This window comes from Mesoplodon bidens, assembly GCF_964165515.1.
Source record: "Mesoplodon bidens genome assembly, chromosome: 5".
In the NCBI taxonomy this organism is placed as follows: Eukaryota; Metazoa; Chordata; class Mammalia; order Artiodactyla; family Ziphiidae; genus Mesoplodon; species Mesoplodon bidens.
The window spans coordinates 59100006-59123494 of record NC_138161.1 but is presented as its reverse complement, the minus strand read 5'-3'; the positions used below and the strand labels follow the sequence as shown (position 1 = coordinate 59123494).

At 37.9% G+C, this 23489-nt stretch overlaps 1 protein-coding gene across 19 annotated transcripts in view; it reads right to left on the bottom strand.

Annotated features, from left to right (window-relative positions):
- PHLDB2 (pleckstrin homology like domain family B member 2) overlaps window positions 1-23489 on the bottom strand; it is a 130749-nt gene that overhangs the window by 27943 nt on the left and 79317 nt on the right. For 12 of the 19 annotated variants that reach the window (XM_081234071.1, XM_081234072.1, XM_081234074.1 and 9 more), the window contains 5 exons: window positions 12855-12983; window positions 6928-7083; window positions 5862-5972; window positions 3984-4073; window positions 118-261 (listed from right to left, as the gene is read on the bottom strand). In XM_081234071.1, coding sequence (XP_081090197.1) covers window positions 118-261; window positions 3984-4073; window positions 5862-5972; window positions 6928-7083; window positions 12855-12983 — 630 coding nt within the window. The remainder of the gene's footprint in view (window positions 1-117; window positions 262-3983; window positions 4074-5861; window positions 5973-6927; window positions 7084-12854; window positions 12984-23489) is intronic. The other 7 variants (XM_081234073.1, XM_081234081.1, XM_081234069.1 and 4 more) reach the window with 3 other exon arrangements.

Sequence of the window (23489 nt, the reverse complement as noted above, 5' to 3'; positions counted from 1 at the left end):
TGGCCCTCTGGTCAACCAAACAAATATTTGTCTCACACACCCTTATTTTCAGTTAACCATGGGTTAATTTTTGACATGAGGAAAGCAGTGAATGAATGAAATGGCATGCCAACACACCTCTTTATTTTGTGGCTGGCTCACCAGCACAGCTGTGGTAGGCCCAGTGGCAACAGCATCAGCATCAGCAGGGAACTGAGTGGAAGGGGAGAGATTCGTGGAATTGCCACATGGCTCATTAATTTCATTTACAATGATATAGCCCTAAAAGGAGGAATTCAGAAGTTAAACACAAGGAAAGCAAGAGCTGAGGCATGCGAGAGTATTAATGCTCCAGTACAATGGAGTTAGCTTAGAGCATCACAGCCAGATATCTGTGGTATTATCAGATGTTTCATTAAGGCAATCATCAACTATTAAAATGGATTTATGGTGCTTAATCTTGAAAAATGATATTTCAAACATTAAAAGTAAATTTTCAGATAAAATCAAAATGACTTTATTATAACAAACCCAATACCTTTGATTTAAATATCCATCCATATCGGCATTCATTCTGTTGACTGAATAGGTTGTCACTACACAGCATTTAAAATCATCACAAGCAAAAATAAATATGAGACATAAAATCGACAGTGCAATCACTCTCTACTTCAAGAAACTTTTCCATAAATCTTTCTTTTTAGAGTTTCCCTTCTTCTTCCTGTTTCCTGACAAATTAGAGAGTGAATAAATGTAGACTAAAGGCTACTGGTTTTTGCACTAAGACATTTATAAAGCAGTAATTTATTCGCAATGGAATCTTGCTTTTAGGTGTCTCAACAAAATGAAAATAAAAAGGACACTGTTCTCTTGTGAGCCTTCCTTAGCAAGAGAAACGCGTGTACACACGCGCATACATACACACACACAAATCCCTAAGATGAAGTTGCAGCTTGAGGATGTTTCAATTTAAGGCAGCTTGCCCAACTCCCAACTCTACCCCTAGAACAGAGAATTTCCAGTTACTTTTAAATTCAATGATTCAGTTCTGGCTTCAGCTTAGAGAAAATACCCATGAATCAAAATTGATGAGAATCAAAACTCCTGAATTTACATTTGAAGAAAAGGCACCTGTAAATTACCATGGAAAGTAATTGTACAGACCATTCATGATTTTCACCACACCAATAAAACAGTATGGGGCCTCCCTGGTGGCGCACTGGTTGAGAGTCCGCCTGCCGATGCAGGGGACACGGGTTCGTGCCCCGGTCCGGGAAGATCCCACATGCCGCGGGGCGGCTGGGCCCGTGAGCCATGGCCGCTGAGCCTGCGCGTCCGGAGCCTGTGCTCCGCAACGGGAGAGGCCACAACAGTGAGGGGCCTGCGTACCGCAAAAAAAAAAAACAATATGAAAAAAAGAATAAAGGGTATAAATTAATATCTCTCTCTCTCTCTTTTTTTTTTTTTTGCAGTACGCGGGCCTCTCACTGTTGTGGCCTCTCCCGTTGCGGAGCACAGGCTCCGGACGCGCAGGCTCAGCGGCCATGGCTCACGGGCCCAGCCGCCCCGCGGCATGTGGGATCTTCCCGGACCGGGGCACGAACCCGTGTCCCCTGCATCGGCAGGTGGACTCTCAACCAGTGCGCCACCAGGGAAGCCCAATATCTCTCTTTTAAAGTAAATTGAGTTAAATTTAACACTTAGGTTCTTCTATTTGCCTATCAATCATTTCAAACAGTGGCTGCAGGAAAGGCAAGATATTGTTATGTTGGTGAAGCAAAAATTCCAGGCTGCAAGCAAGGTTTTCACTGAGAATTTATAATTCTGACAAAGTGGAGAAAGCCAGAGTTGACTGTTTATAAATTGGAGGTATCAAAATGCTACCGAATTCAGTCTTGCACTTCAGAAAGGGGCAATAGACACTATGTAAAGTTTTATAAGATTAAACTGAAGAAAGGAAGTTGACAACTAGGTTGTCAAATTTATTTTATCTTTGATAATGAATGACAGTGAAGAGTAACAACTTTGAGTTATTCTTTTGCTAAGTTGATAGTAGAATCTTTCAAAACCAAGTTGGCTTCTTTATATGAGTCATAACCATATATCCTAATTAATTGCTTCAAAAATGTATGTCTTTTTCCAAAAGTGGGACTTGTTTAAAAGAGTTGGATATAAATTCATCACACTTTAAAAAAAGAGACAGAATGAGAGTGAGAGAGAGAAAGAAGGAAAGTGGGAGAGAGAGAAACAAAGGGAGAGGAAGGAAGAAAGGAAGGAAGGAAGAAAGGAAGAAAGGAGAAAATCAAAACATCTTCTGAGCCAAGTCTGCTTGACATGGAGGACACACAGCCACTCAGCAAACACAAGAGTTGCAGACACACCAATACAGTCAAAAAGGCAAATTGGATTTTGACAGCAGGAGGGCTGCAGAGAATAAGAACAACTCTTGAATAGAAAGGGAAAGATTTTATTCTTCTAAGAGGTGAAGTGACCTTAGAGCTTATCTAATGCATTTGGAAGCCACAAGCCCTTCAAACTCAGTATGTCCAGAGTCAAACCGCATTTCCCTCTCAACTCTATTCTTTCTCCAGTCTTCCCTATCTCAGTAACAGTTACTCACCATCAACCTCATTATTCCAACTGGAGTAATGGCAGCATTCCTGACAATACCCTTAATTTACTTCATCCCCACATCCAATCTGTCAACAAGAACTGTCAACTCTGTCTCTGAAGTATTTCTGCATCCAGCTAATTTTCTCCATCTCTCTTCATTTGTTCAAATCCAAGCCACCAGCACCTCCAGCGTATACTATTGCAATTACCACTATATGGGTTTCCCAGCATCTCCTCTTTATAATCCAGTAGAGCAGCCCAGAGTGATCTTTAACAAATGGACCTCAAATAATGTCACTTCCCTGCTTAAAATCCCTCAGTGGCTTCCCATCCACATAAAATAAACCAAATTTCTTTAACATAACTCACAAGACCCAGCCCCTGCCCACCTCACTGACAACCTTATTCCACTACACTCCATTCACAACCACTCTTTATGCAGTGAATCTGCCGGAACTGTGTTCTATATAACGGAGAGAAACTACGAAACTGAATGGTCTAAAAAAGTTTTTTGGAAACATTTCAAAAAATGCTTCTGAGGGACATATTATTCACTCCTATTATGTGATGAGCATTTACCTCACACACCTACACACACACACACACACACACACACTACTTTCTATGAAGGAATTCCTAACTCTGCTGTCTTTTTAAAGCAGTTTATAAATAAAGGGTTTTTTGTTATTATGAAAAATTTTATGCAGAAGCAAGCTTTTTCTTTAGCTTTTTGGAAAAAAATAAAACTATTTTCTTTCTCAGTCAGCGTTTTAATTTTCCAAATTAGAGTTAAAATATTTAACCATTATAGCAATGTAGCTCTGTAAAAAGATATTTGGGAAAGGGTTGCGATGGAGCCTGGGAAAAGATGGATGTTTGGGATAAAGAGAGTGTACAACTTAATGTAAATAGGATTTTCCAATTTAGGGGCAAAAATAGCATAGACAACATGGGGGGAAAAAGGAGATAGAGATGTTTGGGGGCATTTTCACGTTCTAGGAGACAGGAGAAAGAGAAGAAAGTAGGAAAGAGGAGAAGCTGAGACAGGAAAATGGAGGAAGGAAAGAAGAGAATTTAAGACTAGCTTTGGTCTGGATCCTAAATTTTTTGAAACTTCAAGTTAACCCACAATGTCACTGTTAAGCAAAGTATACACACACACACACACACACACACATACACACACACAGAGTGAATCTGCATTAGACACAAAGATAATCCCTGAAATTCTCAAAGCACAAATAACAAAAGGCAGGAAAACCATCAAAGCATTGAGTGCTTTCATAAGTCACTTCAGTTAGTGTTTTTCCTAGTCAGCTAATCGCATAAAACTGAGGCACATCTCCTGAGTTCTAAGGTGATATAAGTAGACAAGAAAAATTACAGCTTACCTCTTTTAGAGTATTGGGGTTGACAGGAAACCCTTTGCCCCCAGAGAGGCTGGAGTATTTCTTTTCCAAATTACAAAGATTTTCCTTTTCCTGAAGGAACACAAAATCTATTAAACTGAGTCAACCTTGTATTTCCCTGATGACTAACGACTGAGTATTCTTTCATGGGACTTATTGACTTTTCACATAACTTCTCTTGTGAAGTGTTTCAATTCCAGTCTTTTGTCTGTTTTTTAAAAATTTATTTATTGGTTGTTTATCTACTATTTTTGAGTTTGTAGGAGTTTTTAATATATTCTGGATACAAGCCTTCTGTCATTTCCTCTTTAAGAAATCTTTGCTTTCTCCAAGGCCATGAAGGTGTACTTGCACACCTGTATTTTCTAGAAACTTTTTCACCTTAATTTTTATGTTTAGGTCAGATTATTATTATTTAGACAGGTTATTAATCTGTCTCAAATTAATTTATATGCATGGTGTGAGGATGAATGGTATTGAGATTCATTTTTTTCCATGTTTACCTAGTTGATCCAGCACCACATGCTGGACTTTCCTTTCCCTACTGGATTGTCTTAGAACCTTTGTCAAGAATCAATAGACAGTATATGTGTGGGTCTATTTCTGGACTCTGTTCCATTCCTTTGATCTATATGTCTATTTGTATGCCAGTACCACACCTTCTTAAATACTATGGCATTATAGTAAAACTTGAAGTCAAATAGTATAAATCCTCCAACTTTATTATTCTTATTCAAAGTTGTTTCAGCTCTTCTATGCCCTTTACATTTTCATATACAGTCGATTCTCATTATCTGCAGTAGTTGTGTTCTATAATGTTGCCATGAACAGTGAACTAGGGAATATTGAACCATTGGGTTTCTGGTCACAATATTTTCATCAACTGATTACTGCATAACTTTGTTTTATGTGTGTCTCTTTTTAAAGACATCTTATTTAATATACAATGTTGATACATTAACATTAAATTCACAGCCAACAGCACCATAATTCATGCCTGAAAGCTGATTATCTAACACATGTATTTTCACCATAAGGCACATCACAGCCTTCCTGCCGTTAGGAACACCAGACAATACTTCAGCACTTGTAAGCCACTTTAAACAGCAAAATCACCAAAAAGCATAAAAATGTGAAAACATGGTACTAAACAGTCCACAGAAAGGACACTTGTTTACAGTAAGAGAACTGAAACAAGAAGGCAGAGAAGTGCCTTGTTCAATCTCAGCTGGGAACATGCATGTCCACTGAGTGACTCAAAATTTTCACTGCTCTGTGCCTGTCCATCAATGACTGCATGACAAGTATTAATTTTAGGGTTACAAATGAATTTTAGTGAGCAGATGGATTCACAAATACAGACTCCATGAATAATGAAGATCAACTGCAAATTTTATCATCAACTTGTCAATTTCTACAAAAAAATCTGTTGGGATTTTTATTGGGCCTTTGCCAGGAAGACCCACACGCAAATAATTGGAGTTCAAAACACCAGAGCAACTGAGCCAAAATGTTTGAGAGCAGTAAAAAGAGCAGAATATGTTTTACCTATTTGATGAAAAATATGATGTTTTTTAAAAGAAGAAAATCAGAAAACATACAGATTTTTTCATAGTTTGGATTTTAACACTGTGGAAAAAGCATGAATAAAATGTCTTTGTTTATTTTCTGCATTATAGTTAATCATTCAGAGCATCAGCTCATTAATGTGGAGGATTAAATAAAAATGTATATAGAAAATTCTTCCTCAAATTATAATTCACTATTCTTTATTAAAAGGTACTTACTTGGATGGAAGCAACTTTCCCTGAGTTGGAACCTGTGTTTTACTGCAACCAGTGCTGAAAAGGAAATACTTACTCTCTGTAACATCACTATTAAGTTATTCTTTTCTTTCACAAAATGATCTTGTTCTCTCTGAGCCTGCTGGACAATGTGATTAGCTTGCTTTTTCAATGCAGAAATTTTTTCCTGGAGGAAAAAAAAAACAAAACGACCATAGAGATGTACATTAGACATTCAAGGGTTTTCCAGTCTGGCCTGGGAAAGGGAGAAAAAGTGTTATAACCTGAAGCACAGTGACCACATTTCATTGATGGTAGGTAGGCAGTGATTATTACCCAGAGACAATGAGCAGTTTCTTTGAACTGACAAGCTCAAGGCTTTTCTTTACCTAAGGCCAAGTGATTCAAAATCTATTTCAAGAACCTGGAAGTCAACAGGAAATCTTGTGTTAGAATATAAATGAATTCTTGGCATCATTTTGGGAGATGCCTCATGAGAAAAAACAATGGAATTTCTTATTTAAACCGAAAGCTTAAGAAGTCACCTTCTCCATCATCCTCTCCCTCAACTTTATCAGTTTAGTACAGAGCACAGGGGTGTGATTCTAAATTCTGGAACGAGAGTTGAATTCTGGACTGGACATCTGGAGGCGGTCAGGGCTGGAGGGAGGCGGTCATCTGCATAGAATTCCACGAGGCTGCTTCTAGTAGTAGTAAACTATCAGCCATCTTTGAGAACTACTGGGCAATGGGAACAGAGGAATTCTAAAAGAGACTGTTCGTAGAATTATTCTAAATCCACTTACTATGATTGCAAAAGCAAGTAATTTAAAACAAATATCTAGATTTCTGATTTTCTCTACCTTGGTTTTCACATTTATATTCATAAATGCATCTACAGCATCAAGCAACAATGACTATAACAAGTCTCAGTTTATCTAGTTGGGGGCACCATTTGGCATGTAAATGGAAGGCTCCATAATCTGCCAAATGTGACACGTGCTTAAACACACAAAGATATTCAGATATAACAGATATACAGACGGATGGACACACGCTATAGCTATATTAATAATCATTATTGTCACATAGCAAGGGGTATATTTTGACTTTTCACATTGAACAACACCTGGCAAAAGTACCTTTCTAGCAACAATGTTCCGTTGATATTCAGCCACTTCACGCAGGAGCTGCTGGGTCAGGTTCTCCTTTTCCTCATCTAGACGGCTCTCACGCTCAAGCTGCTGGAATTCCAGGTCTTCAAAGTGTTTGCTCTCCACATCCAACAGATCAGCATCCTTTGGAGAAAAGGGAATGAAAACAAGACACACCAGAATAGCTGCAGCGTTCTTAATGTGAAGAAAAAATTATTAAACGCAAAAAGACCAAAATATCTTTCCAGTTACAACACGGACCAGGGTTAGAACATGATAATCCTCTCTCTGGAGTTAAACCCCAGAGCAGTGACTTTAGGATGAAATTGAAAGGGACTGGGGTAGGGGTGGGAGGGCAGCATCTCTTTCACCATTGGTTTTATTTATTTATTTATTTATTTATTTTTTACTGCTTTTCTTTTCTTTCTTTCTTTAAATTTTTATTCACCATTGGTTTTAGACTGCTCTGTGGTTGTAGGAATTCTTGCTTTAAATATACCAGGTGGCTTTAAAATGGATCATGAAATATAAAAAGAATTCAATAAATAACCTAAACATTATCTGCAGACCAAAGGTGTGACATAATCTCTTGAGAAAAATTCCTGTTTTCCACAAATTTTCAAATGAAATGAGACTTCAGTATAAAGATTAAATTCAATATTCCAAAGTTGTTGACTATAAAAAAAAAAAAAAGATTCAAAAGTTGGCATACACGAGCTTCCCTGGTGGCGCAGTGGTTGAGAGTCTGCCTGCTGATGCAGGGGACACGGGTTCGTGCCCCGGTCCGGGAGGATCCCACATGCCGCGGTGCGGCTGGGCCTGTGAGCCGTGGCCGCTGAGCCTGCGCGGAGCCTGTGCTCCGCAACGGGAGAGGCCACAACAGTGAGAGGACCGCGTACCGCAAAAAAAAAAAAAAAAAAAAATTGGCATACATAACAGATCAGAGGTCTCTAAGAGGAATATATGTACCCCAAATGGCATACCACACAAGGCACGGGGATGTGAGGAAGGAATATTAGAGCTTCTTTATATTTTTTTTAGTTTTTCCTCCTTTTCCTCCTTTTACAAATTCTCAATAAATGTTCTCTAATGTACTTTCAAGTAGAGGAGTATATGTACATTATTTTAAAAGAATATATATATTTTGAGCATGTATGCAATACATATAATATATACATTTATAATATAATGTGACCTATATGTATGTATATGTAGGCACGCATGCTCAAATAATTTTAATGAAGGGAGAAGTCACCAAAAACATTTGAAGATTGGAGTTCTTAAACTGGGCTTCTGTGAATCCCTTAAAATTGTTTACAAACCTTTTTATTAGAAACAGTAGAAACCCCAGCATTCATCAAGCACAAAGAATGACTCGAAAGGTTAAGCACTCGAAAGGTTAACTGAAAGGTTAAGATTATTCTAGGAATAATCTTTAGGACATTTAAGAACAAACAGAAATCACAGAAGTCAGATAGTCTAGAAGAGGCACTCTCCAACCGATGAGATGTCTGAAGACAGGAGTGAATCTGTATCTGAGCAGAGACTGCTGCATGTTGTATGAGTTGTTCTCCCATCTACTTAAAAAACAAAAAAACAAAACCACACACACACACAAAAACCCACCTTATTTTGGGAGCCTTTGACAGAACTGTAAATGTGGTATGTATAGAAGATTTTTTTAAAAATATAATTTATAAATAATTAATGACCAAAAAAGAAAAAGGCAGCTAGGCTACATGGCTCATAGCGCTCCATGGGTAAAAGTGCCAGGGCATTTTTTTCAATCGACACATTAAAAAGAGTTGGATAAATAAATATATGATAAATTAGATCTATATCAGTATTTAAACACACCACCCCTTCCCCTGGTTTTTATATAAGTGATAAACTTATATATGTCTTCTAATCAAATGGAATATTTTTCTATCTTCAGGAATGAGTTTATTCTGGGGATGATTCACGGAAGAACTATGTGCTACCATGAAATTACAACCAACACTATAGCAACAAGATTATTATGTCAACACAGACAGTGTATTCTCAAAGCCTAAGAACAGGAAAAACAATTTGAAAAACATATTCAGCATTTCTTAAAGCTTCTTTATATTTTAATTGGCCAAATGTAAAGTGGTCTTGGTTTCAAGTAACTGGGTGACATTTCAAGTTTATCAGACATTTCATGCTTATAACTTCACAGGAATTAATGAATGTGGACCAAATCTAGTCACTGCTAAAGGAACTGAGACATAACACTAGTGTTATGTCTTGAAACAAAATATCTGTAGTCTTAAAACATCAGTGATATGTTTATTCATACAGGCCTCCATACTCAAGTTTTTAAGGTTTTTCAATTACACTTTGTTTGCAGCTAAAGCTTATTGAGATAAAAATTTTAATAGGCTTTTTTTTTTTTTTTTTTTTAGTTTATAAAGAATCTTCATTCAAAGTGGGCATATGGCTCACAGTATACACACTATGCTAGTCAGTCGCTTACTCCACATCTGGTTAATGTGCAACATATGCTATTTTAACCACATGAAGGTCACAGAGCCATTAATTTATTTGTAGTAAATATTTAAACCACTACATGAAAATAATAGCACACTAGGCAGGAAAGTTGAAAATTAAAGCTTAGCTCAGCACTCAGATTCCTCTGGTGTAATCATCTGATCAAGTTATCTAAACCATTAAAACGTGTGTATATAAACTTACACTGGGAAAGAAAAACAACTTGGGAGGGGAAAAACTTTTACAAGATTTTAGATAAGAATAAGAATTCAAGAGATGGAATTTGGGGGCAGGAATAGTTTAATTGAGCACAGAATAATATATACAGGAAGCTCAAAGTCAAGTGTATGGCTAGTTGAGTGAAAATTTTAACTAAACTTCTCCACTAAAAGTACATGACAAATCTCTACTGGCTGGCAAGTTCAAAGGCCAGGCGTGAAAGGAAATAAGACAGCTGTGCTAAAGAAAATTCAAGGGAATTCCTTTTTTCCTTCCAATAACTTTTGAGAATGTATATGGCAGAAGTTTACATGTACAACTTTATGTTTTCTTTGCCTAGTAGAGGAACAGAAAGAAGAGACTAGACGTGGAATGGCCAGGAGAGATTACAGAAATAATCTTATGACAGCTCAAGGTCAATTTTGAAAGCAAATTTAAATGGAGCTCAGGGTTTGTTACTATTTCTCCATCTTATGTGCTACAGTCAAACACTTTTTTGCATACTTTTGGAATTTGGAAAAAGACAATGGAAATCATGTAGTACGATCTTCTCATTTTATACATGAGGATATTGAGGCCCACAGAGATTGAATGACTTGTCCAAGATTAAAGGATAAACTCATAGTAGAGCTAGTGAGAAAAAAAAAAAAAGGCTCCTAATTGTAGATATTACTGAACAGAATTGTTTAAAAATCAGAGACTGAAATCAACCTTTCAGCTGAGTAAATACCAAAACACAACAATACTATCCTAGCCAGTCCTCTCCAGCAGATGAAAGGCTCAATTTTCTTCAGGGTTTTTTTCTCACACTACTTGTATCCCAGGAAACAGTTCGATCGGTGAGCCCGTTATCAACTACATTAAACCATGGGCCATGAAATCAACATCGGATGAAAACTGTATTCTGCTTTAAAGCAATGATTTAGGGGTCAGAAGCCCAGTCATAAATCCAGAGTGCTGCATGCACAAAATCATTCTACAATTTCGGCTTAAGTATTTGAGACAGCATACAGTTTGAGAAAATGATTTTCTTCCTATTCATTTATTTTCTATTTTGTCTGACTTGCTGCCTAATGAAGTTACTTGTAATAAAATCAACTTTATTGAACCTAGCTTAAATGCCTTGGGGAAAGCTTTGTAATGAAGTGCTATTCTGGAGTGTTCTAAGTCTGAAGGGAAATGAGTTGTGATAAGACAGGAAGTTCCAGTATGAATGGACTTCTCATGAAATAAGTGAACTTTTTACTGATTAAGCCAAAGGACTGGTGGAGAGTTATTTTGGTCATCATCCTTCCCTGGAGAACAGAATTAATTAGTAGTTCTTTTCATATCAGGTGAACAGAAGCTAGCACGAACCAGTTTTCTCTCCTAAGGAAAGGGGTTTTATGATAAGAATTTTGCACTCTGCTTGGAAAGGAAGAGGAAGGAGTCTTTGCCTTCAGTTAGTGGAATAGGCTGTCTGTATCATTTCCCTTCCTCATTTGTAGTCAAAATCCTTGGGACATATACAAATTTATGAGTTATCCTATAGAATCTAACAGATTAAGCAAATTAAGTAATTTATAACTACTTAATTACAAAATTACAATTGTAATTCCAATTGTAATTACTTAATTACAAAATTACAAAATAAGTAATTATTCATATCATGCTGACTCCAGGTTATTAAGAGAATCTATCAGTTTTTATTTGAAGCAATATTTATGAAGAATAGAAACAATAACTGGATAACTAAAGGAAGGGAAGAACAAAATATATAACCATGCTTCTGACTCTACATAAAGCATTATGGTGACTGTGTAAAATCTTTAGCAATAAGGAAAGTTGAAAAACAGTAAACAAATATAAAAAAATCAGTTTCCCAATCTCTTTTGTGAACTGGCATAAACACAAAAAAATTACAAGCTAAAATAATTTTACAAATACTATTCTTTTTCCAATCATTTTTTATCGTAAGGCTTTCAGAGCCTTGGGACACTGAGGGACAGGAAGTTTTATCTTCTTATAGCAAATTAAGCTGTACTCAATAAAATGAGTAAAGGGGAAGAAACATTTTTTGATCCACATTGTAAAAAATTAAAAATATTAGAACCGTTACACTGTAGTTTCACCTGTCTGTACTGGGTATTCTTTATTCAACCTGTACAATACATTGAAAAGTTTCAACTGTAATTTTTCATAACCTAGTGATACTCAGAGATATCAAACATATTTGTATTCAAGGTCATCTTAAACATTTTCAGGTGTGTGCTATCTTAACTGACTTTTTCCCAGTTGCCCAAGAAGGTACAGACATAGCAATATGAATAAAAGTAGTCTTCTTTCCTACTCATGTGGAATCATAAGTTGCTATTGACTTAGGACTAATTACTATTAGGCTCCTTTAGAGGTCCAAGACTGTTAATGACTGCCTCTCCAGAGTCACAGTCTATTTGGGCTGTTGTTTAGAGCAAATAACGCAGCTGTCAAGCAGCTATGAAATATCAAGTGGCCTTGCTAGTGTCTGCAAAACTATCCACCTAGGAAGATAAATATCGAGGTCGTTTCAACACTGCCAACATTAAAGATCGAAGAATAATCTGATAAAGTTCAACTAGAAGATCTATGCTTCATGAAGTTTTAAAAAATGTGAAGCTTGTATGAGAAAATGTTGAATGCCCTGCATCTTGGGTCTTGTTTGTTGTGATCGTGCTAATGAGTTCAAGGTCACTAAGAAGAAGAAAGGAAAAGAAAAACAAAATGATGAGTGGTGGTGGGGAGCAAATCAGAGAATAGAAAAATTTGTGGACAGGAGTATAAAATTGAGAGGAGGAAAAAAAAAAGAAACATTCGAGGGCAAACAGGACTCAAGATGCAGCAGAGAACAGAATGCAGGGAAAGACTTCAGCTGATTTAAACGCTAGAGTCTTGTTGGTTACATGTCAGTAATAGCTCTCTTTTGTTACAGAAAAGGACTTGGGAAATGTTTTTGCATTATTAATGAGGCAAAGGATTCCAACAAGGAATTTTTCAACTGATTAGCATGGAATATATATGGTCAGCATGCATATTTCTATTTAAAACGTATCTAATGACCAGAATTTCTGCAAATTTATGCTATGTGAAGGAGGAAGTCATAGGTAAGTGGAACTTAATTGAAAAAAACAAAAAAAAAAACAACTAGCACATTCCTGTTTGCTACTGACCCTCTTCAGTTGTTGTTGCAACTGTTCCCTCATGGACTCAGGACAATTGTCCAGCTGGGTCTTCTGCTCGGAGTAAAGCTCCTGAAGCCTCTCTAGTTTTTCCCTTTCAGCATCAAGCTTTACCTTCTCCTGAAGTTCAGAAATCAGAAAATAGAAGAATAGAAATTACCTTCACACCCCCAGCAGTCGTTAGTGAACATTTCCCAAGGATAATACAAACAAGCAAACACACACAAACTCCAGACATCCTATGAATGTAGAAACGTATCTTGTTAGTGACTAGGATAAGGGGGTATAAGTGGAAGTAAGGACCAGGGGCCCCGTTTCTACATTCTCCAAACCCAGTCCACTCCATCGGGTATTGGCAACGACCCCTGTCCGTCCTTCCTCCCTTCCTTCCTGCCACCACGTTACAAAAGCAGGGGAAGCAACGGTCATATTGGTCAATGGTCAACAAAGAACAGAAGAAATGCCAACCGAATTCCTAAGATAGCCCTGCAAAGAGTCACTCGGCAGGGAACCAGACAGAGGATAGCGGGCATTTACCTCAAGCACCGTCAGAGTCCAGTTTGCTGAAGGCAGGTGTTAAGCAAGCTTTGGCAATTATTGAAATTTTGTTCTCAGGTTAGAGGCACATTAGGTACACAAGTTGATACCCTGGTCACGTGGAACAGTTCTAGCTCTTTGGCAAACTTCAGAGCTTAAGCAATTAGAAAATCTGCTGCCCGGGAGAGCGTCTAATTCAGACACTGAGAGAGCTAGTAAAAATGCAAGACTGACAAAGCAGCAAGAGGAAGGCATGTTAGACAGCTCAGATGCACCAAAGGTGTGACATGTACTGTGGAGATAAGGACTTTCCTACAATGACTGGCATAAAAAATAATTGAAACATGGACCATGGAAAAAAAGAAAGGGTCAGAGAATAGAAGAAAGGAGAAGATAACACTAAATCCCTCCCAAGTCACACACTCCAAAGTGACCCTGGATATTCTCCAGGGTATAACAGGCAAATATTATAATACAGTATCACAGGGTCTTCCAAGGCCGCCTCTCAAACTGAGAAACAAAACCTCAATGCGTTTAGTGCCAGTTTTCCCATCTTACGTTCCCTTTACAATACTCTGAACCCTTGAAGTAAATTTCAGACCTAATTCTCTCCTTGTGTAACACTCTCAACCTAAACTAAAGCACTTCAGTGGAATGGAAGCACCACCACCCTTTGACCCCTTCAATAAGCAAAATCTTTGCCATCACCTGACTTTCTAATGTTCACTATTGATTTGGTAGAAATAAAACTGGCTTCTAAGCATATCACAGAAAAAATTTTTTCAAGGATGAAGATTTGAAGTAGCCCTATAAATTTATACTACTCTCATTTCTTCATCCAAATGGTCATGATGTCCTGTGTAAACATATACATAGATTCTTTATAAAAGATGTTCGAGTTTAAGTCTAAAACTATATGACATCAATACCTACACAAGTACACTTGAATCTCCACTTTTGGCTTACATTTTAAAATGTCAAGGGCATTTTAGAAATGTATATTTTGATTTAGAAGCACTTTTTCTTTCTCAAAATGATTACATCTAGAAGTGAGAAAACTGAGAATCCTACTCCATATATCAACCTAAAAATGATTCTACAACTTAGAAGTTAGCAGACGATAACGAAAGTTTCCTAAAAGGGAATTCCCTGGCAGTCCAGCGGTTACAGCTTGGCGTTTTCACTGCCAAAGGCCCAGGTTCAATCCCTGGTCAGGGAATTAGGATCCCACAAGCTATGTGGCCGAACAAAAAAAAAGAAAGAAAGAAAGTTTCCTCAGTCTTTACTGTGAAGTGTGCTCACTGTGCACAGCTGCTGTGTAGGAGTGAGAAAAAGCGATGGCATCATTCACAGAATAAAGGATTCTCAAGTGTTACCTCACAGTAAAATTGAATATACTAGTGCCAGTTAGATTTAATCTTTAGCTTCAAAATTAATCATTTTTTTCCCTTAATAAAACCAACAATACAGAACACCTGTTGTCTTTGGCTAAGAAAATGTGTTATTTCCCTTGTGTGAAGATCTAAGAGTGCCCTATTACACAGCAAAAGAATTTTGTCCACAAAGAGGTCTATTTCTAGGTGTTGTATCACCAGAATTTGCAGCCATTCTAGTTTCAAACAGAAAGCTAAATAAATAAGAAAACTATTCATTCCAATCAAATAGCAAAGATGCAAAGCCTTAAAATTTAAAATAATATTTTATAAAAAACACTGATACGATACTTAATAATATGGAAAGGCACACAGGTCTCAACTCCGAAGCAATAACCAAACTATTCCTCTGATGCTCTCAATTTTTAAATTGCTAATAATAAGCACAAATAAACAACTAATAAAAAGTACCTTATGTTTACATAGTGCCTTCCTTCTGAGGTGCTCAAAACGTTTTGCAATCCCATACAAGGGGGCAGTTAGAACCATTATGCAAGCAGACACCATCAGGACCTTCTGCAGCTTCTCTGTGGTTTATCCATAATTCTGTGACCACTACCTGGGTCTCAGAGTGACAGCTCAGTGGGGCCGAAGCTAGGGCAAAGGAAGTGAGGGGAAGGATGAAAGAGGGACTAGTGGCAGATGGGCCCGGCCATACACCACAGGGGGCCACAGACGTGATATCACTCCTACAAGAGCCAAAAGTAGACAACCTCTGAGCCAGAAAGAAATTAATATACCTCTCTTCTATTTACTGTCCAGGAAGTTTTCAAAGAAAAATTAGCTCTAGGCAAGCAGCTAATTAGAGCTGAAAGTATCACCTTCTACAGCGAAGGTAAAATAGTTGGACAAATTAGATGACATTCCAGCGTTCAGGGATTCTAGCTTTTTACATGTAAAATATGAACACTGGGTGTTATTCTCTTCCCCCCAGATTTAAATTAGTTAAAGTCACCTATTCTAACTACTATAGGCACAGCAATATTTTCCAAACATCAAATTGGGAGAGAGCACAACATTTTTTTCTTAGGATTCATAAATTTGGTTTCAGGAAATAAATGAATGAAAATGCATTTTTAATATATTTAACAAATTTCACTTTGTGGAAAGAATAACATTATAAGGAATCGGAACACTCCAGGAAGATCCAGATGTAAAGGGTGTATTTATAACAAAGATCAGAACATGACTTCCCTAGAAACACAGACACCTCCATCATTCTCAAACTGACTTGTCCTCTCTTGATGGGCCAGCAAAAATCCAGTTGGGTCACAAGTTCATTGTAAGATTCTGCCTATTTTGCATATTTGAGACTGATGTTCCTGGGAATTCCCTGGTGGTCCAGTGGTTAGGACTCTGCACTTTCACTGCTGAGGAGGGTTCAATCCCTGGTCGGGGAACTAAGATCCCACAAACTATGCAGCGTGGCCAAAAAAAGAAAAGACTGATGTTCCTGAAGTGTATATAGCGCCAAAGGTAAATTTTTCACCAGCAAATGAAAGTAAAAAGCAGTATATAAAATTGGGCCTACATCTACTTCCATGGTGAGTTGTTCATTCATTCAATCAATAAATATTTATAAGGGGAATAGAGACAGAGAAACGAGGTAACTTGATTACTGTCCTCATGAAGTGGTTCTTAGACCTGACCACATTAGAATAAACTGGGTGAGCTTTTAAATATAGTATTTCCCAGGCCTTCACTTAGAAACCTAGGGGGTATAAGGCTAGGGAACAAGTTTTTTAAAAATCTCTCCAGGTGTTCTCATATGCAGTCAGAATCACTGATTTAGCCACCCAGAATAATGTGAGAGGCAAAGGCAAAATTAATTACAATTTGATTTTTGTCATGAAGACATAGGACATTAATACAAAATCTACCCAAACTTGAAGACATTTGGCCTTAGCACCTTTCCTTCATAGTATAAAAGTCCTCTCTTACAGGTAACACCTCAAATGTAAAATTTTTACTATTAGATTAAATGCCTCAAGTAAACCAAAAGAAAAAAAGAACTGTGAGATTCCAATATCCAATATGCTTTCAGAGAGGAATGATGCATTTCACTTTCAGAGGTAGAACGACTCGCTTCTAATCATACAAATGATCAGGAGTGGGTATAAATTTACCCTAAATAATCTGAACATGTACACAAGAATTGCCAATAATCTTGAATAAACTTAAAAATCTAAGGCTTTCTCAGGACCACTTATTTTGCCAGATCCGTGATTAAAAGACAATAATAAATTTTCTCTAAGTTGTATTCTCGAAGGAAGGAACTGAAATTTAACTTGCTGGCTCTAACTGAATTCCAATACTACAAAGAAAATTTTTGAATACCTATAAAAAAATAATTTTACCACATTTAACTAATATTTGGTAAGCAGATGGTTCAAGGTTACCCTGAAAAGATGCCTACTTCATTAGTTTATAGGGTTGCCAGATAAAATAGAGGATACACAGTTAAACGTGAATTTAAGATGAACAACAAATGATTTTTTAAATGTAAGTATGTCTTAAATAATGCATGGGACATAATTACACCAAAAAATTATTCTCTTTATTTGAAATTTAAATTTAACCAAGCATCCTATATATTTTTTTCCTAATTTGGCAGCCTTATTAGCTTGATAAAGGTTTTCTTAAAAATTAAGATTCATCTTTCTAATTTCCAAACTGTTCAGCATAGACTCCAGCACCCTCTAGGTACTCAGGCCATGTTTATTGAAACACTGGGTCAAGTTTGGAATTGATGCAGTGATATGTTAAGATTCATAGTACCTAAGCCATCATTTTTAAGGGTAGCCCATCCAAAGTCCTCTCCATACACCCTGAGAGGCCCCCTCCTTCCAGTTCCTGAGCCCTGCGGGGTGGTTAGAGAGGCAGGCATCCTCAGAGGTTCAACATTAGGCAATTGTTTTAGACCCAAAATCACTTATCTGAAATTCTTAAGGCCAGATGTGTTCTAGATTTCAGAATATTCTGCATTTGATAGAGGTAACACAGTTCATATAGCATATACTGTATGGCATTTCCACTGAGGTCTGGGGCAAAACCGTGTAATCAAACATGTTTCTATTTCTGCAGCTACTTATGAATATTCATATTGAGCGTGAATATCAGTCCAAGTCAGGTTTTGAAACCAACTAAGTTTTGGTGCCAACCTTATAAAAAGTTTTTTTCCTCTACAAAACTTTTTAGAATTGCAGAGGAAAGATTACAGACCTGTGTCCCCAGATGGTTATTGCTGAAAACCCATTCTCTGCCTGCCTCTAAAGAGGCACATTTTTATGTTACTTTCCTAGGCTTTTTTTTACCATTGGCTTTGACATCTTAATTGCACAGTTGATGGATGTTTAGTGTAGAAAACATTGGAAAATCAGAATACTAAGGATTTACATAATCAAACAACCACCAGAAAAAAAATCACACTAATCTGGAACCCTGTTGATTTAATCCCCAAATCCTATGATATATTTCCACTTCCTCTAACCAGGGAGCTAACTTTGAAATGTAAGAAAGAGGCACGGGAAGGGCTGGGTCCCTTCTGAACACTGCCTGTGACTTGGCAAAGACTGCACTCAAGAGGCATTAACACTTTGCTGAGGAATTCTGGGCAGGCTCTCTGTCTTCCCCTGGCTCTGAAGGAAAGATGGGGAGGAAGTAACAGGTACTCTGGCAAGATAATAATGGAGAATACAGTTTAACCACTTAAGACACAAAGCTATATGCTTATTACAGAAAAATAGTCAACTAATTCAAGATTTCACCCAGGAACGTGTTGCATGGCGTAGAGTGATTTAAACTTCAGCTCACACCTTTAAGTGTGTTTAGCTATAAAAGTGTGCAGACCAGTATAGCTACAAAATATCACAACCTATCTGTGTGAGGACAGATCCTTAAACAGAAGGATGGTTTGAGCTTTGTGATCACCATCTAGATGATGGAAAGACTCTTCAACAATACTAGGTAAGCAGAGCCTTTCCTTAACCATTTAATTTAATTTCAGTACAGCTAACTTTTCATTGTCATATGCTAAGGAGCAGAAATGAGACAGATAATCCAAAAATAGAGAAACTGAAAAACTATTTTTAGTTCTGAATTTTTTATGTAGTCAGAAATAGACAAAGACAGAAGGAAAACGTACATAAACAAATGCAGGAACACTTTCATACTTTTCAGCAGTTGCCCCAAATCAGGCTTTGCCTTGGAGAGGGGAAGTGCAGGGGGAGGGAAGTCGCTTCCAGCTTTTGCCCAAACTGAGCTTCATGGTTCTGGTGGTTTCCCCACCCCCAGTCATCAAGCCCACCAACCTAAAACAATCTACCAGCACAGAGGTTAACAAGTCTCTCTCCTTTCTCTTGCCCTAAGAAAACACTATGGATTATCGCTTACTGCGTCAAATAAACATCCCCTCTGGGTTTATGTTCAAGTCTGATACTTCTATTTGTTTAGGGTTTATAAGTTCATAGAGACTCTATTTGTGATGTGGCTACCGTCTGAGAACACAACAGGCAGGTGGCATTTAGCTCAGAGCCGCATGGAAACAGGGGCACTGATGTTCCGGACAGTGGTCCCCATAAGGACAGTGAAAGGTCAGCCCAGGGAGCCACTGCAAAAATGTTCAACAAATACACAATTAAATACACTGTCTATATTTTATGTTGTATATGTAATTATGCCTATAGTTTATATTTTATATGGTAGCATACAATAAATAGTGGTCACCTATGAAATACATTAATTTATACTAAATATGTAAAATAGAATGATAGCTCCCAAATCAGCTAAAAGAAACAATGCTAAAGACTGGTCTTGAGATCCAAGGAAACAATGTCATTAATTTCACACCAGGATTTGAACTCTGAGGTGTTACTGAACTTTCTTCCTATGGCTCCAGGCCTTGTCTCCAAAAAATGAGGGCCAGGCTTACAGGATGTGCTATTGACATCTGAATTGGAGCTTCCCCAACAGGGATATCTTTTAAGGTTTTGGTTTTCTCATTCCACAGTTTATATCTGACAGCAGCAACAGGTGTATGGAAAAGGAAACGAGATCCAAAAGGGCAAAGGCCATTTCCTTCTTCTGTCTTACGCTCTGGCTCGACGGGCAGCGTGATTACAAGCCCCTGGCATGAGCATTTGGACAGACCACCCCAGCTGTCCTGAAAGTTGGCTGCACGTAGCTCTCAGGCAGGTGTTTGGCTCAATGTTTCTGTTCAGACCCAGCCAGGACTCACTGTTAGCAGGAGATCCAAGTACAATATTCCCGAAGAACACTGGGCGGTATTCTGGCACCTGTTATGAGCTAGATAAATAGTGGATAACAGTGCCTGCCTCTATTTCACAGGCTAGAGAGGGAAATAAATATCTAACAAGCCCAAAACAAATATAAATTATAAAATGTTATTTGTAAAAGGACTGAAAGAACAACAGAATGAATATAATCTGAGCTGGAAAGGGCTAGTAGGGTTTTTCTGAAAAACTAACACTGAACTTAAGTGCTGAAAGACAGGCAACCAACAAGGCATGGAATATAGGAAAGGGAATTCCAGGCAGGGCATGCTGGTCTGCCAGGGACCTTGGCAGGGGTGGAGGGTGGGATGGATCTTTAAACAAACAGAAGGAAGGCCGCCATGAAAGTGGTGTGAAGAGGGGAGAAAGGTGATAGAAAGGGTCAGGATAGGTAAGGAGTTTAGATTTATATAAAATGCAGGAGAACACAAACCAGAGTGATATGACCTAATTTAAATTTTAAAAGAAAAATCACTCTGGTTACTGTGAAGCAAACAGACTGAAGGGAAGTAAATGGAAATGGAACTCAAGAGGAAATTTTGATGATTTAGAAGAGAATGCTATGAGGGGAGATGCAGAGAAGTTAAAGTAATTGAAAAATAGCTTTGTAATCAATTAGAAGTGGGGGTGATAGAGAAAGCAGTATCAAGATCTACTTCCAGGTTTCTGTGTGGACATATAGGTGGATAGAGATGCCATGTCTTGATGGGAAAACTAGAGGAAGAACAGGATCAGAGGCAGGGGAAGTGTATGGAAGGCCAGGGGAAGGATGAGATCAAGAGTTCGGTTACATCGTGTTCAGCTGGAAATACCTGAGAAATATCTCAGTGGAGATATCAGGTAGGCTACAGGATATGAGTCAGAAGTACAGAATAGGGTTGTGGGCTAAAGACATACATTTGGCAGTCACCAGCATGTACATGTTATTTGAAGCCATGGCTATAAAAGAATGTGAGAACATAAGAGAAGAGAGTTCTCAACAAGAGATGGCAGATGTTAACCAGAAATATTGTGGTGATCATTTCACAATGTATCCAAATATCGAATCATGTTATGTGCCTGAAACTAATATAATATTATATGTCAATTACACCTCAATTTTTTTAAAAAAGTAAATGATTCAAAGCATATATCTTAATTCAGACCAACGAGAGCAAGCAGAACTTTTCTGTGGACTTCTGGGAAAGTCTGAGCTTGCTTCAAAAAAAAAGAAGAAGGTTCAGATCAGAGACATTGTAACAACTGGCTGGATAGAGGCAGAGGAAGAAGGAACGGGAACTCGGATGGAAAAGTCAGAGAGATAAGTAAGAGAAAGAGAAGGAAAACCAGAGGAGTGTGGTACACGAAGGCAAAGGGGTGGGGGAGGGGAAGTGTCAAGGAAAAGAGTTGTCCCTTGTCTTGAATGCTGCTCAGGAGTCTGATCATAAGAGGGCTGAAAAGCACCCAGTGGGTGGGTTAGGCAGCACCAAGGCTTTTAGTGGTCTTAACAGGAGCAAATATTATGGAGTAGTGGAACAAGAATGGGAGGAACGGTGAACTAAGCAGGAGAACACACAGTATACTGAGAAAACTGTTTGAAAAGCTTGGCTATGCTGAAGAGAAACTAGCTAAGGCAGGTGCTGGAAGGAACTTTATTTTTAAATAATAATAATTAAAAATAATAATAATACTGGCATACTGACAGTACAGGTCCAGTAAAGTGGGAGAGGCTGGGGGGAGTTCGGAACAGAAGGACTGTAGACCTCTAGATGTTGGGACGGTACCCTGGGCACATCCAAAGGGACTGGTATTTGAGGGGAAGAGAGCCTTCCTTAGTTGTGAAGATGAGATGCTCTAATTTCTCAGTGAAGTAGGTGGTGAGATCATCTCAGAGCCAGGGTAATGAAAGTGGACTAGAAGTTTGAACAGAGTGAAGGTATAAAATAGCCGTGCTATAAAATGGTAGAATAACTTTACTTGAGAAACAGAGAGATGTTGCCAAGCAGTAATGGGTCTCTATTTGAGTTCGGTTGTCAAGAATATGCAGTAACATCATCCAGCTCAGTCTGCTTTCACTTCCCTCATTCTCCTCTGGAATCCCTCACCCAAAGCCAGTTTTTGCCATTTTTCATATCATGTGATGACAGACAATAATCCCACCTTCCGAGACCAGCTAATCCCCTAACAGCTGCATGAGCTGATTCTATACTTCAAGCCCCCAGCGTCCTCTCTCCTATGCACAGCCTCTATCAAGCCACCAAAACAATAATAGGAAAGATGGAAGTAGCCTCCTCCTTGATTGTTTCCACTCATGTTCCTGGAGTTCTGACTCTACCTTACTTAGGTCTGGAGAATATAACACAACTGTCCCTGGGAAGTGAGATTTAGCATTGACTCAACTTGCTTCACTTTTGTGTAGAATCTGATGCTAATGACAGGTAGACAAATAGAAGTTATAGGTCATGTCATATGCGGGCTACACAAAGATAAACAACTACATGGATGGGGAAGGCAGACAGGTTCACAGGGAACCTGAAACCCCATTCCTATGTCCCGCAAGCTTTCCAGTAGGACATAAATAGTAAAATACTACTAAGCACCAAAACAAAAACATCTGATGCCTCCAATGAAAGTTTCTTGCTGTATCAGTGCGGAAACTTTGAAAACCATAATCCTCCTGTACAGCAGAACTAGACAATCAATCCTTCGATATGGTTTCCAGCTTTTAAAGAAAAATATAGCTACTACCCAAATGGATTCTTTACTATTTCAAAGTCTAGAGCTCGAAGGCACATACATAAAATTTAATATGAAAAAGATGTGCATTTTAATCTTGATAAGCAGGCAACCAAGATATTGATATGTAGCTTTTAATCTGACTTCAATTTCTGACAATATCTTTTTGAGCTCATTCTCTGGCACCAAGATCAAATGCCCTCCTTTATAGGTCGCAAACAAAGAGAAGCCTAAAAAGGAAGCCACACTGAGCAGAAATCCTTTCCACATATTACCACTGGAGTTTACTCAAACTGAATTTTTTTTCTTTTTCTCAGCTTAGTGGAGAACGTGATGAGCAAGAAAGGAATGTGTTCAAGCTCATTAGTTTTTCTTTCTCAAACTGGAATTTTGAATTTTAATTTAGGCTTAGTTCAGTTATAACTAACTCAGAATTTGAGAGGAGAGTAAGTGAAATATTTTCCGCAAAAAATAGACAAACAGAAAAACAAAAAACCCAACTACCACCTTGAATTCTAAAAACTGCAAGTAATTCTTCATACTCCCTAGGAGGTATCGGCTAACATTTAGGTTGTGGCCTGAAATGTGTAAGCATTTCAAAAATATTCTTTTCCAAAATAAGTGTCAGCTGTGTTTCACAGCTTTCACTC